General features: G+C 39.1%; 1 protein-coding gene across 4 annotated transcripts in view; it reads right to left on the bottom strand.

Annotated features, from left to right (window-relative positions):
* NKAIN2 (sodium/potassium transporting ATPase interacting 2) overlaps positions 1-16,697 on the bottom strand; it is a 432,667-nt gene that overhangs the window by 190,457 nt on the left and 225,513 nt on the right. For 3 of the 4 annotated variants that reach the window (XM_028723317.2, XM_028723314.2, XM_028723316.2), the window contains one exon: positions 2,666-2,746. The exons of the other annotated variant lie outside the window; for it this stretch is intronic. In XM_028723317.2, coding sequence (XP_028579150.2) covers positions 2,666-2,746 — 81 coding nt within the window. The remainder of the gene's footprint in view (positions 1-2,665; positions 2,747-16,697) is intronic. 4 annotated transcript variants of the gene reach the window in all.

Consider the following 16,697-nt stretch of genomic DNA (forward strand, 5'->3'; position numbering starts at 1 on the left):
TTTGAAGTAAGGGCACCAGATGCACCTCCATTGAATCCAGTTTGTGAACTAGAAATAAATTCTGTCTTAAAAAATAACACTTAAAAAATAGTAAATTAGTCTGTTTCTACTAAGTAAGGCAGATATATGACTGAGGTGGTGGCAACATGGTGACTAGTGACTTAACAGTACTTGTGTAACAGGATATGCTCTGGGTGATACGAATTCCTGACAGCAAATTTTATGTGTATAGAGCGGCTTTCTAAAACATATCTTTTGTCCTTCTTTTTGTCACCAGGCTACATGATCATAATAATTTTGACAGGCTGTGAAAGCCATGCTGTCATAGGTAAGACATTAACAGTGACACAATGACATGAAGTGTTCTGAGTCCACTGCCAAACTTCAAACTATGTATCTGTCCCAGGCTATAATGTGATGTGAACAGCTCTGCTAGGCTCCTCACTGGCAGTTCTTTAACTGCTTCAATCTTATGAGGAGGTGGTAATCTCATCGTTCTGAATAGCCCATTATTGTTATCAGGGCTCTTTTCACTTCAATAAAGAGCAGCTGTAAAAAATGACATGACCTCTGTGACAAGGGGAAGGGGGGCGAAGGAAGGAGCCATTAGTAAACTTCTCCACAGAAGATATGCCAGTAGCTTGAAATTTGTTGTTGGCATCTTGATATTACTGAGTAATGACAGAAAACCAGTCGTACATAGGCAAGAGAAGTAAGCCTCAAAACATACCTCTCCCCACCCCCACAAATATTTTATGTGGCAGAGAGCCATAAATCATACCCATATACAACAAAGTATACCCAGCTGGGCAATTATTAGACTGTAATTTTTACTTAGCAATTCCTAAAACCATCTTGTGCAAGATTATCTCTCATGGTTTACAACCTCAGCCATGTCCCTCGTGTAAGATAATGCTTAGCCCTATGCTTCCCTAAAGGTTACTTTTTATTCTCTATTTAGAGCTAATTCAGTGCAATATCTTTCTTTTTTAAAGATTCAATCTTCCTTTCCCAGCAGGAGGAAATGCTCAGGAGTGCCATTACACATTTGATGTCATATTTATTCTCAGCTGCAAATTCAAGTAATGCAAAGAATTCAATGAGATATCTATGAGACAATCTAACAGATGCTCTTCTAGATGAAATTCACAGTTTACCTCATTACTATCCTGAATATTTTCTGCAACATGCATACTAGAGTTTCATAGCCAAGATGGTTGCTGGTTTACAGCTAGGTCAAATCATTTTCTACATTTTTAGATTATTTCTATTACCATCTTATATTGTACTGACATTTTATATTAACATTCTAATCTCTGCAGGCCTGTGATGGATTGGTGATTGAGGACATCAGGAATAGGTCAGCATCCAGTGATACAGCTGTTACCAGGGAGTTTCAGAAATATGTAAAGATATGTGACAAAGGAGAAGCTATTGAACTCAACAACCTAGGCCCCATCTGCACTTTACATTTATGGCAATATCAAACCATTTTAAACAGCTATAGCTTCCTCCAAAGAATCTTGGTTTGCTAAGGGCATTGAGGGTTGTCAGGAGACACCTATCCCCTCGCAGAGCGACAATTCCCAGAGTTCCTTGGGAAGAGGGTTTGATTGTTAAACCAATCTTGAAATTAGTCCAGGACATGTGGATCAGGTTGGTTTATACTGGAATTTGCAAAGATCAATGTCCTCAGATGTCTCTACTTCCAGGAAAGAAACATATGCACTAACTTTACATTACTTTTGTGATAATGGTAACAAAATGCAGTAAGCCGCCAGCATTCAGATTTAGATCCCATTGTTTTCTGTAGCTAAGAACAAACCTTAACTTTTGCTAGTGGCTTGTTTGGAGAGGAAGAAGCCATGGGTTCAGACTACACAAGCCAGATCATGGCTTATTTTCCTACAGCATGGAAATGATGGAGCATCAAGTAAATTGAGATGCAGTAGAATATATACTTAAGGAGGCAGGTGTTTATGTTCTCTAATAAAACTCAAGGCAGAAGAGCACTATTGGGAAACAGTACTTCTTGCTCAGCCACAGGTGTCTTCTACATTTGGGAAAGGATGTCCACTGAAATCACATACAATATAAGATACAACCAAAACTTTCACTCCTTTAAATATCCTTTATATCACAGACTAATCAGCCCATCACAATAATCTTAACAAGGGGTCAAGGAATAGAGAACATAACACTCCAATGCTTTGGCTCACTATCATGCCTCAGTTCTCGCAAAACTATTTTATGTTTTCACATTAGGTTCACAACTCTATAAAGGAACCAGAAAGCAGTAAGCTACATAATACAAATGTACTTATCCTTTGATTAACTATCAGCTTTGATAACTACAGATATGAAGTTCTCATTAAATGAAAGTATGAGATCTATGAAATTTCTCACATCAGAAGTCACACACACACACACACACACACCCACACCCTAAATTGCACAAAATCCCGTAAGTAGCTTGTAGACCTACATGATTTCTGCAACAATTTAGGACATGCACAGCAAAAGGCATGCAATTTATTCATTGTTCCCAAGGTGATTTCTTCATTAAAAAAAAAATGGAAGGAGTTTAAATAGATACAAAGCAACATCCTCAGAATTCGGAGGGTGTTAACATCAGTTGGCTTAGATATATCAGATGGCAAATTACCTTTGATAGGTCCCCAGCCTCCAAGTAGAAGCAGATAACAAATACATTCCATGTAACCCAGACGACTAACCAGACAGCGTACTGTAAAAAAAAGGGAAAAAGGAATAATGCATCATGAATCCCAAAATCAGCAGTGTTTAATTTAAGCTTAAACTACAAATCTCAAATGACAACAACACCCTAGTATTGTCGACGCATTAAAGCTACGTGGAGTTTCATTCATAAAAGAAAATATTTCCATTCCACTTGGAACAAACTAGTTATAGCTGCTGGTTTTATAAAACTTGTAGGGGTATTAATATGTCATGTTAGATAGAACTGCAGCTTGTGGCAAGACTTTAGTGTAATATAAAGCTAAGGATCTCAGTATTTATGACAAAGAAGTTCTATATTTCTAAGTGCCATAGCTGCAGATGAATATTTGAAATTCTAAAACTGCCTGATACAGGTGTAGAAATTCAGAAACTAGGTCAACGGAGAGTTTCTAACAGTGTAAGGAGGACAGGGGCAGGACTTCCATATTTAGCACAGCTTTCTGTTACTCCTTGTAACCCTCCTTCTTTCCATTGCATCTACATTCATGGACAAACCTTCTATGCACCCCTTTTTATTTCTTTGCTAGAGTCTTTGCCAAAACAAACAAACAAAAATTCCAAAACAACCTCTGATATTTCTACAAGACTAAATTAAGGGGGGGGGGGGCTTTATGCTAATGTGCCTCATTTTCACAATAATTAAATTGATTATACAGGCCCATTATATCACTTATGTGGAAAATTGTTTTCCAAGCTACTATAAACACAGCCATAAGGCTATGCATCCTCATTTTGTTATTTAGTAAATGTTCTTTGTTGTTCTATCCATGTTAAACACTGTGGCTGTGTTTTAGTTATTCAATGCTATTATATTCCATTTAGTTTAATTTTACACACTGTCATCATTAAATTCTTTTTATTAGTTTGATAGCTCATATTTCTGTGGTCATTACAGTGCTTTTGCTTTTGACCACCTTCCACATTTTGACATCCTTTTTCATAATAATAAATTGCTGTGTGTACCATATGTTATATTTCAAATGCAATCTTTGCATAAAAGTATGTTTGTGTGTGGGCGGATTAACTGGATCCAGACCAGCATAGGAGCTTCATTGTGCCTGTGCCTCCTCACTACTAAAATGATGCTCCAGAAGTCTCCAAAATTGGAACAACGGGGGGGGGGGGGGGGGTTAGAAGCTGTAGGCTATAGGAGAAAGTTGGTATTTGTAACGATAACCTCCCTCTTCCTGCAGTGGAATCCAGTGGATTCCACTGGATCTCAGGCAAGTCTGAACCCAACCCATGGTGTTTTGATAAGAATAGTAGTTCTTGTTCTACAATTCAATGAAAATCATTTCGTTCCACTTTGGTCACAGTTTTTGATTCACCATAGTTTGCTATTTTGTTTGAACCAAACAAATTGTGGTTAATCTTAACTATGGTTTGTTGAAACAAGCCAACTTCAAAACATGTAGCAGGCTTGTTCAACAAACCATAAGTTAAGATTAGAATTATATCCAGACCTCAAGCTGTTATTAAAGTGTAGCTAATCAAAAACCAAAGCAAAAGCTTCAAATCTCCTCAGTGTATAGACATCAGAGGAAATAGGGGATAAAGCCTGATTCCAAAACCCATTCCCATCATGGCAGAACATGGTGGCCCCATGTTACACAAAAGCATGGCATTTTCATCCATTGCATATATAGCTGTAACCAGAAGAGCATAGTTGAAGCAGGGTCACCAACCCAGAACGTATGATGACTGTAACATTTTATTAGCTAAAGCTTCACAGAGGAAAATGGCATGGCATAAGGCCAAGATCCTATTTCTGTGTGATCCAGCAGGACTGTTATGTTCTTATGAAGGAGAGGATGAAAAGGAAGCAGTTTAATGGATATTCATTCTTAGGCCCATGTGCTAGAATTCAAACATCTCTGACACACCTGAATGGCTGTGTGTGAGATAGCTGAAATGTGAATAATTGTCGTGCACATGTGTAAACAATAGCTAACATTTCTAAAGGCAAAAATAGGAGCAGAGTTCTACTATGGAACAGAAAACACAGGCTGCCATGGTTATTAAAGATATTTGGAGTGTGTGATACCCATCATGCAATAGGTAATAGCCTAGCTCTAAAAAGCTTATTGTCCCCTAGTATGGCTCTTGTTCTTGGGCAAATTGTTTAATACAAAGCAACAATCCATCAGTGACTGATTGTGTCATAATGGATAATAGCTTGTTGCACACCCAAGTTATCATGAGATAACTGCAATTATATCAACAATGTCTCCATCAAATACTCTTTGTGTCTGTATTTTTTAAATGCTCAGGCTAGGACCATTATGCTTAAGTGAAAGTTAGCAACATTAGGCAGGAGCGCTTTAGGTACCCCAACAAGTTGTTTTCTTAGAAGTACGGTAAACACTTACAAATCCCTTCAGTCTGGAAGAAAACATGCAATGATGGTTGCAGTATTGTATCACTGCATGAGAAGTGATTGCTATAATACAAGACATATTTTTGTCCCATATCTTTTTACTGTTTTAATCACTATAGCTCAGCTACTGTGTTGGATCCTCATAAACAGAATTCTCAAGCCAAATGCTCAAGAGCGCAAGGCAGGGAATGATACAAGAGCTACAGCACCAAGGGGGGGGGGGCGTAACCACAATACTATCAAGTTCATCATGCACACATGCGGACAGTGGTTGAGAAAACCCAACACTGTCATTTTCCAAATGAAATGAGAAACTGTCTCAGAAAGGAGAGGTTGAAAGTAAGCTTTGAAGTCTCAAGACTAGAGAGACTGCAGAGGGTCCTGAACTTTGGGAAAGTTAGGCAGGGATTCAGCAGGCTTGCCAGCATTCAGCATGATGAGATAAAATATGACTAGCAAGATTTACAAAAGACTGCTTGAACCTCTGTAGTGTTCGTGGAATCTTTTGCAGGATTCAGCTTGCTGCTGTTCCCTTCCTTAGGCTCATCTCTCTCCCTCTCTCTCTCTCTCCCCCTCCCTCCCTCCCTCTCTCTCTCTCTCATTTCCTGTTTATTTGTTAAGGGACCAGAAGTCTCAAACTAGTGACTCTGGCAGCTCTGGAAGATAGTTATCCCTGAGCCACCTTGGCAGATCATAGCTGTCAGCCCAGCAAGGATCAGGTGACAGGAGGAGTCAACAGGCTCCCACCCAGCTGTTATACTGCCTGATGAACTGTCTGTTTGCCTCCCAGTCACCAGCTCATTGAACATTCCTGCCTTTGCCATCACCAGCTCAGTCTTCTCTTGTGTTTTCTAGGACCCTGCTTCCAACTCACTTGGTATGAGATGTGAGGTTATTATAAAATAAAAGCAAAGGTATGTCACAGATTATAAATGGCATGAGCAACACTGGGAGGAAATGATGCAAGTGTAGATGGTGGAATGAAAAGGGAAGAGGGTATAAAAGTAATTGCAATAATGAATTGGAAAACTAGAAAGTAGTTTGAAGAGCTGAACATATAGAAATGATACATGAATGAATGAATGAATGAAATTAGGACTTAGACTGTCAACTGAGAGAGACAATGTTGGACTATATGAGCCAGCAATGCAGCTCTTACGTTATTTCTGCAAAGGACAGAAATATAAGTTAATTATTCATTAAAAAGAGATTGTGCAAATATAAAGTATTGAGTATGCCAGTCTTATGCCGCACCACTGTGCTTTAAAAAGATCCATAGGAACAAGATAGCACTCAAAAAGAGAAAACTAGTTTTTAACATTCTCAGTCCAAAGTAAAATGTTTGAAACGCCACAATTTCTGTAAACAATAGGAATTGGCTAGGCAGTTTTCTTTCTAGATATTACTTTTTAGGGTTCGCTGCTTTTAAAGAAACAGTTTCAAAGCCTGGGCTGGCAACCCTGATAGGAGAGGAAGCCAACCCGTTTGAAAATAACATGTTTGAAATGAATCCTGCATTCCATCCCCTATGACAATGGAGAGAAAGTCTACCTGTGGTTTTGCAAAATGTGAATGTCTATCATTAAAAGGGCTCTGCATTGAAAAATACTTTAAAGCCAACAGTCTGCAAAAGCCAACCAGAAAAATCTTCACTGTGCTATGAAGATGAGGCCATCAGACCCAATGAGCTTCTGTACTAGGGATTTGGCATATCAACACAGCTCAGCAGGAAGCTTAAAAAGATTTTAAGACTAGGCTCAGTCAATTATTCAGTCAATTTACTATTGATTGAATAATATCCAGTCAATAGTAATTTTGGTTGTGGCTCAACCTGCGGAAGTGTCTCTGAGAGAATTTAGCAGATGAGATCCCCAACATTAAACCGTCTCTATTTTCACTTTTCTACCCAGGCCTGCTTTAAAAAATATCTCCTCCCCTGCCCGCATTCCTTTTAATTGTTTGAAAATTTAATCCAGAACAAGCCTGGCATTTCTGTAACTACAGATGCATAAGCTTAGACACTGGCTGGGAAACCTGCCATCAACATTTACACTTGATGCACATACATTGTCTTTTGGCTCTGCACACTCATGTCCATCTGCTTTGATGGCCTGATGCCCACTCATCAGTCAGTTGGAGTGTTTGACTGGGTCTTAGCGCCAAGTAATGGCCTTTGACAGGCAGGATCCATAACCTTGCCAGTTCTTTTGCACAAAGTAGGTCCCCCCCGACAAGCTCAAAACACTGGTGTACAATGTTCCTTTGCATTTCTCAACCACTTTTGTGAAACTGCATGCACTAATTTATTATAGCAACATAAAATGAAGATGCTATTGAACAGAAGAAGAATAGAATGCTGCTGAAGCACCTACATGCAAAAGACAAAAGAACTGAAGGCAGAACAAACCAAAGACAAATAACAGAAGAAAAACTTGTGAATAAGGTGCTGAAATGGGAAAGGAAGCTTTGTTTGACACTGCAATAGGTTGCAGAATGAGTTTGGCTGCAAAACCTATGTTCAATTATTTTGGGATAACCTCCACTCAGCTCCATGAGACGTATACATAAGTAAAAAACAACAAAATTAGGATACATGTTACAGCACATTCCACATCTGTGCATCATACTATCAGTTAATTGTCTGGGTCTTTTACAGGTGTGCAAGACTACTGGTAACAAAGGAATTGCTTAGTGATGGAGACCCACCACTGGTTCTCATGGGGATTTCAACAGCAATAGGAAAACTGGTGATGGGTAAAGGCTTATGCAAATCCTGAAGCACTGGGTGGAAAAAGTACTGCAATGATCTATTTTATGGTGGTTTTATTGGCATTTGGTTTATCCTTTTAATTGATGGATTGTTTTATTGAATCTGTAAACTGCATTGGGGACATAGTAATAAATAATGCTGGCTGTTTAAATAGCCCGCTGTTTCAACTAGTCAGAACACTGATAACTAGATTACTACTTGGATTTGCATATTATTGTAGAAATGAATTTCAAAGAATTAATGATGAAAATCAAAGGTTATGAATTTTTCAAAAAGAAAGGCCAAGGAAAGCATTCCTGGACCACTGTCAGCACATGCTGACTCTTTTAAATATCTGAGGATCTGGTTTCCTGGCTCTCCTATTTCAACCAATCACACTTATCTGTTCCTGCAGAGGAAGGGGAAGTTGCTGAAAACTTATTTCCTGTCCATTGTGTTTTACTGCCTGCTGAACTGGAGAAAAGTAAATTTGTATAAATATATTAATGGAAGCTACAACTTGGTGAGCTAAGCTCCAGGTGCCAGTACTTACAACCACACAAAATCTCATCCCTTTAATAATATACCCAACGGATCCCTGTGCTCAGCAGGAGAGGAGATCCTGCAGATACCATCGTATCAGGAGGTCCATGACACACAATGTCAGAATCAAGCTTTCAGTGTGGCATCATCTATCTTTTGGAATTCTGTCCTGTAACATTTCAGACAGGCACCATACCTCTATGTTCTTTTCAATGCCCACTGAAGACCTTCTTCTTTCAAGAAGTGGACATTTCTATTCCAGTGAGTATTTGCATTGAATTTCAAATTGTTTTTATATATGCAATTGTTCTAGATAAGTTTTTATTGTACTGTGAACTCACCATGAGAGGCTTCATAGGAAATGCTTCATAAATGAAATATATAATAATACAAATGATAATGTATGGAAAAAATGTACATTATACATATGAAAATTTAAGTTACAATTTTCACAGCAGTTTTGAATGTACCCATATTTTAAACATCAAACGGGTAAAATTCAAATGGAAGGGGTCACTTCTTCAAGCATCTTGATAGAATTAAAGGCTAATATTGGAGCAAAAATGGATTGGCTGGCTGTCACTGACTTCAATGGCAAAGATTCGCTTTTTAAAAATGACCCATTTCCAGCTTTTGTTCTGATGGGTAATACTGGTCTGCAAACTACTTCATACCAAATTGTGCTAAGGTTGCTAGGACAGACTGCTGGATCTTCTCCCTTCTAAAAATGGATCTTCTGATTCCTACAGGTAAGAAGCTGACTCTCTGCTTAATGAATGAGATTCTTCCCTGACAACTGAGTGCATACATCAGAGCCATTGGTGGCAAAGGCTTTGTATACTAGTGACTGCACCTTGAACCTTTTTAAACAAACTGTGTTGTATTCAATGGTGTAATTCAGCTGAGAGTAAGGCTTCCATCAGCAAAATGGGGAGAAAAGCAGTTTTCAACAACTTTCCCTCCCCCTGCAGTTTCTAAATCTGGGAGGTCCCCCTGCATTCTATTTGGTTCCCTTCCTGTTCTGCTGATGGAAGCCTTAGCATCAGCTGAGCAACTGTTGGATACAACCCCATTTGTGTATGGCAATGGCAGCATGTGCTTACACTTGAGGACAAGGGGCTGGAAGAGAGAAATCAGCTATGTATCCTTTATTTTCTCTTGCTGATATTGTAAACTCATTTTTCATTTTTTTAAAAAAACCTTCTTATATTCTTGTAATGTCCTTTTGAAAGAAAATCTATAGCCTTATCTTTAAACTCCTGTTGCTTTGTGGCCAAATGCCTGAGCAGTTTTGATGGCTTTATTGATTCATTTGCAAGCACCACAATCATACAAATAGGGCAGTTTTTCTCCACAGCAATTTAGCAGCACAAATTAGTGTGGTTGCCTTCCCTAGTCAGAATTCCTAACAAAGCTAATAAGGAATTCCCTTGTGACTTAATAGTCAACCCATTTTGAGTTGAAGGCTGATTTTTGTATTTGTTTTGGGGGCAAATATTAATTGCTCTTCAAATGGACCCTATTGGTTTAATGATATCAATAAGCAAAGTGTTTCAATATGTATTTGTCTCTTCTTTGTCAAACAAAACAGCCAAACGTTCAGACTCAGTTTAGTAAAAATAACATTATTTCACACTTAAACATGCTTAAGTGCTTTAGGTCTCAAAGAGAAAAATATGACTAAAAAAAAAGATTCAACAATGAATCCATAAATTCAAAGTCCTGACTCAAGCATCCTTACTACTTCAGTAAAATGCAACTCACCTAATTTACCCACATGTCTTTCAATAATTAAAATGGAAAGCTGGAAAGCATTTTAGTACTGTATTTTCCATGTCAATATTAGAAATATATATAGGAAATATATATACATATACATATACATATACACATATACATATGCATATAAATATATATATATATATATATGTGAGAATGAAATTAACCAAACTGGCCACAAGTTTGCATATCTATAATATGTCTGGTAAGAACCTGAGAATTGTTTCCCATAATTAGTAAGAGTCAAACTTACTTTTTAAAATGTGACTTTTGAATATAATTTTCTGTTGTGTAGCTGCTTTTACTTTAGCTGGCGTGGGCAGCCCTGGCATGAGAGGGGAGAGGGATCTTTAATTATTTGCTCCTCACTGTGGCCCTGATCTGGATCAAGACACCTGCACTTGCTATTTGCACTTGGAGAAAAACCTCACAACGGAGTATTGATAAAATGCTGGAAAAAAATTAAAGCTATGTGTGATTAGACAGGGTTGTTTGGCACAATATATTCTTTAGCAGTATGATTCTAGAATTCTTGTGCTTTAGGCTAAACCTGAAATAATATGCTCTTTTACTCTACTATAGTGAAAGGCCACAATTAGAACACCTTATGGCAAACAAGAGGGACGCGGGTGGTGCTGTGATCTAAACCACAGAGCCTAGGGCTTGCTGATCGGAAGGCTGGCAGTTTGAATCCCTGCGACGGGGTGAGCTCCCGTTGTTCAGTCCCAGTTCCTGCCCACCTAGCAGTTTGAAAGCATGTCAAAGTGCAAGTAGATAAATAGGTTCCGTTCTGGCGGAAAGGTAAACGGCATTTCTCTACGCTGCTCTGGTTCACCAGAAGCGGCTTAGTCATGCTGGCCACATGACCCGGAAGCTGTCTGTGGACAAACGCCAGCTCCCTCGGCCTATAGAGCGAGATGAGCGTGCAACCCCAGAGTCGTCCTTGACTGGACCTAATGGTCAGGGGTACCTTTACCTTTTTATGGTAAACAAGATTGAGGGCACAGGAGAAGGGGACAAAAGAGGACGAGATGGTCGGACAATGTTCTCGAAGCTACCACCATGAGTTTGACCAAACTGCGGGAGACAGTGGAAGACAGGAGTGCCTGGGGTGCTCTGGTCCATGGGGTCACAAAGAGTCAGACACGACTAAATGACTAAACAACAACAACATGGCAAACAAACTAAATACTGTGTCTTGTTATTAAATCAACAACCATCACATTGAGAAAAAAAGTTTGGGTGGTTTTAATGATGATCAGCTGTACATAAAGGAAGGTATTAGAAACGAAAAGGGCAACAATAGGAAAGAGGTAACAGAAAAGCAAATATGTAAATAAATTATAATTGGTAATATAATGGATGCAGTTGAAAAAAGGAAGATGTTATAAGCCAAATCACTTTCACATTTTGCTGACTTATAATTTTATAAAGCACTTGCACCAATGTAATGAGTTCTGTAGCAGAAACTGCTGTGATTAGATTGGATGTGGCAGACAGGCCAAAGATTGAAATATTTGGTCATGGTGAATTTGCATAAATGAACACTAGGAAGGAAGGCTGAACTGGTGTGCCTCCTTCCGTGCCAAGGTTTTGATACATATGCTGGAGAGCAAGGGAGGCGGGGACATGCTGTGCTAATATTCAGGAGATAAAACCATGATTCATTTTCTAATGCCCCCAAACTGGCTTCTTTCATGAAAACTAATTTCACTTGAAGGAAGCAGCAAATGCATTTATCACATCAGTTCTGCACTCACAGGGTCACACAGTCCTAGGACACCAGTAATTTGATGCTGGATAAACAAAACATTAGCTGTACTTTAGCCACCATTTATTCATACATGATATGAGAGATTCATATTACTGTGGCCTACTTTAGAGCCAAGATGAATTTGACTAGGTAACAACAAAATCTTAAATGCTTCCTATTATAATGTGCAAATCTAAAGCCAGAATCCTAGGATGAGGCATACATTGAACAGGACCGTGTAGACTTACAGGGCTATGAGCATTTAAAGCGGCCTGTGTTGCAGGAAAAGGCAGTTGCATTCATCATTATGATTAGCATACATCTGTATTCCTGGAGTGTTCAGCAAGATTCCTGCCATTTAGGAATTGGATTGGTGTCAGTCACTGCATAAATTTATAAACACAAGACAGACCTAAAAAGCTTTACAGTAAAGATCCACTGGGAGAGGGGGAGACACAATGCATTTCTAAAGCCACAAATGCTTTGCCCCCAATGGAATCTCTGCCAGCGGGAGTCAGATGTCCAGTGTCAGTGGAGATAGGAGAGGTTTGGCTACCTCTGAAATAGTGTCCCAGGAGCAAATTGTAGCCATTCACTTATATGGGGGGAAGGGGTATGCTCAGAAGCATTTAAAGTGATCCCTCCTACACACACGAGGCTGGAACAATCAAGTCCAATGCTAGGGAAGCCCCACTCCCCTATTTCCTTTAGCCATAGCAAAGGATTGTTTCTCCTCTTCAGACAGAGATGCAATGGATGCTTCTGAGTACACATCTTAAGGATTTTCCCAGTAATTAACTCACTTTCCAGTCTTTCTTGGAATACTAATAAAACATCATATCCTTCTACTAATGCAAGCAGCTTGTGGATAGATACAATAAATAGAAATCTGATTGTGTATTGATACTTGAAAGCTAGAGCCATACTGGTAATGTGTGTACTGATTAGTAGAAAGAAGGGGGAGGGGGGAAGAGAAGCAATTATAAAAGGTGAGAAATAAATACAGCTGGAAGTAAGAAAACCATTGAAGCTTTGGTGGATGGAAGAGAATCCACACAGGTAGAGATAATTTAGGGGTAAAACGGGTTCATAATAGAATGTTGCTTTTAAACTTTCAGACTCAGTTTAACAAGTACTTTTAAAAAATGCAATAGATGGATATAATGATCTGGCTACAAAGGAACTGCAATCTCTCTACTTAGGAGTGGAAAATAAATTAATTGTAACCATTTCTGAATATGTCAAATGACAAATTTCTAAAATTGAAATAGGACAATCCTATAATTATCTGACCAAGTTCTCCAAAGAGCCAGAGTTTCCGCTCTGTGGACCTTATGGGCAAGTGGAAGCAAGAAACAAGTCAAGTCTGGCGAGGCAAGTGGTTTGAAGCATGGCTTTCTTAATAGGTCAGGACCCTGGGCAGCTCCCAGTTAGGCCTGCTGCTTGAGCTTTGGAGTTTTCAAAGGTGGTATCTAAATCAAGAGCTGGACCTATTTGTAGCCTTATGGAGGTTGGCATGTCCTGTACTGCAGTTGCCCTGCTTCCGTAAGGAGCTGGTTGTGCTGACTTAAAGGGCTCTTGCCTAAGTATGGAGACATTGACTTCTAGATTGTGCAAGGCATGGGAATGCTATTTCAGCTTCATTCTATGAGTAATAGGAAGGTTCAAGAGTTAGGTCCTCTCCAGCTGAGAGGGCCCCAAGGAAGGCGTTGTTGAGGATGATCATCAAGTGGAGCAGTCATCAAGTGGGCCCTACTGGTATCTTCCTCAGTGTACTGTAAGAGGCCAGGTTTGGAAGCCATGACAAATAGACTCCCTTTATACAAGTGTATGTCAGAACATTGCTCCCCAGCAACTTAGGGGCTGTACAGATCTCTTGTTTCCTAGGTTCAGACCTTCTCTGAGCTATGCCCCATTGTGATAACTCAGTGATAATAATCACTGTACAGTTCACTGTAGCCTTAAGCGGCGATTAATGTTTTAATGTTGTAACCCACCCTGGAACCTTAGGGAAAGGGTGGGGAAACAATTATATCATCATCATCATCATCATCATCATCATCATCATCATCATTTTTATTCCAGGCTGGAATACCCAGAATCACAATTTTTTAAAGGCCATTTTCTTGGCAGTTTGATAAAAGGTTCTTCCTCATCAGTTATGCAAGTGTTGAAACAAAAGCTGAATCTCACAAATGTTTGAGTCAGCTCTACACAGTTCTTTACCATGTTGTCTTTCAAAAGAGGAAGTCTTGAGTGGGATTTTGTTCTGGCAATAAGTAAATATATGCTCTGCAAAATTGTTCTGAGAATAAACTTGGATGAACTAATCATGAGTTATTCCAATTAGATTTAATTGGAAGGGCAGCTGGAATAAGAACTGCAACTCAGGCAATTTATATAATACAGAGAGCCTATAGGTGCCAATGCTGGAAAGATCTTGCCACAGGGCAGGGCACTTGATTATGTAGACCTTGTAGTGCTTCCCAGAATTAAGATCTTATTTTTAACATAACTGGTGGACTGTCCCACTGTAGTGCCAGCCAACAGCCTTTAAAATATGAATTGCTATCAGGAAGATATTTCCGTTTTCAGCATGCTGGAAGCAAGCACTTAATTGCAGTTAAAAGGTGTGAAATTAGTCGGCAATCCTCCAAATGGTGTCTGTATGTGTAATTTATCACCTACTTGTAGAGGTGACCATGTTTAAAAAATTCACATGCAAATTATAAAAATACAGGGACTAAGGTTTTAAAACTAGGCCTTCATCCTCAAATGTGAACATACATTTAAACATTGTAAACATCCAAGGAAGGATCTCAGGGCCTGGTCATCTCCAGATTGTCAGTATTCTGTTCACCATGCATGCACAGCTAGGCAAAATCCAAGGGAGCAATGATTGAGCACAGAAAGGCCATTATGGGTCAGACAAGGCCACAGCTTGATTGTTTACCAGAGGCTGATCTGGCATAGGGCAAAAATTATTAGGCAGCCTGTCTTCTGGCTGATTAGTCACCCGGCCTGTCTGATGGGGACACAATGTGGGATTTGCCAAGCTCTTAAGGCCCACCATGGTGCAAGCTGCTCTTGTGGGTTCTGCCAGCCAGTTCAGTTATGTGGGCAGGTGCTTCAAGACCTTGAGGCACCACTCCCAACTCCTCTATGGATCTTGACCAATGTCCTTCTCCACCAAAGTTGCATCAATAAGAAATAGGGGGGAAATGACTAACACATATAAAATGGGGGGCTGACACAGTGGATGCAATTCTGTTCACTTTTTACATGTTCAGTAACAGGGCTTAAAGCTAAAAGGATTTCTTTATTAACCTAATTGGTACCTTCTTTTGGGACTCATTCAAGGAAAGTTAAACAGATTTACAAACTTGAATCTGTAGTCACGTGACTAGACCCTGAACCCTGGTAATTTAACAATAATAAACTGATAACCATAGCCAAACTTTTCTTATTTGGTGAAGAATTATGCAAAACTTTTCACCAACGCTCATTATTTCCTGATGGAATGTGGCATCAGATAAACCAATAAGACATAAAACTGAACTATGGTGAATGTTGTTAAGCTGATCATAAGCGGTCTCTGTTACTTGCACATATATTGGTTTAATTATACCTTGAGTATCCTTGAGTATCACAAAGAACAAAATTTCAATTCCAAATGTTAACATTTCCTCACTGACAGCCCCAAAACTTACACAGCTGTCAGGAGCAGGCTATTTTAGGCGGATAGAATAATAGAGGTTTCTACTGTATATATGAATATTTCATCTATACCTCATTAACAGTTAAAATATGATCAATATCCTGGTGAACTCTCATTTCATCCTCCTGTTTCTTGTGCCAGGGTAAGAGGCTTGCAGAAATGAGAAAATATGAGTTTCAATATAAAATGCTGCCTCGCACATTGTTTTCCATAGTTTAGAAGTTGTTGCGTGTTTTCATCTGGTATTAGCTTACTGCATGTTTCAAATACTTGATTTTAAACAGTTTTTTTTTAATTGACCAATGTTATTGTTTTATTCATTTTGTAAAGTGCTTTGGGCATTTTATTACAAACAAGTGGTATAAAAATGTAGAGAAATAAAAGTAAGTGACGTTCCAGCACAATGTAACCATCATACAGATAGACTAATCAGTGAGCCACAATTCTTTGCAGGCCCCTGTCAAACAGACCCTTGTGGCAAAGCCAGTTTGCTGACAAGTGATGTGTGGAAATAGTCCTGTGACACAGGGAGGAACCATAACTCAGTGGCAGAGGACATGCGTTGCATGCAAAAGATCTCTACAATATGCAATCTCTGGCAAGATTAGATAGCAAGAGATTTGACAAACTTCTGCCTGAAGCAGTGTTGAGTCCTTCCTAGTTAGGGCAGATAATATTAGGGTAGAATGGCAAATAATTTGACCTGGTTAAGGCAGCTTACTATATCCTTTCTATATCCTTTCAATGTGGTGCAACAAGGGAAGGGACAGACTACTCATGAAATGCATTTGATATTCACTGAAAAATGACTGGAAGCATTTGGGTTTGAATGGTTCTGTCCTCTATGTTCCCAGTTTTCAGTCAAGATGCCCTCAAATTTGATTATTATTCAGTGTTACCCTGGGTGTAAGTGGGACTCACTGAAGCTGAGAATCAAAATATGGCTCTCACAGATTTCATTAAGTGCCCCTACCATGCCAGGCAGAGCCAAGATCCATTAAACCTTCAGTAAAATTGA

The sequence above is a fragment of the Podarcis muralis genome, chromosome 3, assembly GCF_964188315.1.
Source record: "Podarcis muralis chromosome 3, rPodMur119.hap1.1, whole genome shotgun sequence".
Classification (NCBI taxonomy): domain Eukaryota; kingdom Metazoa; phylum Chordata; class Lepidosauria; order Squamata; family Lacertidae; genus Podarcis; species Podarcis muralis.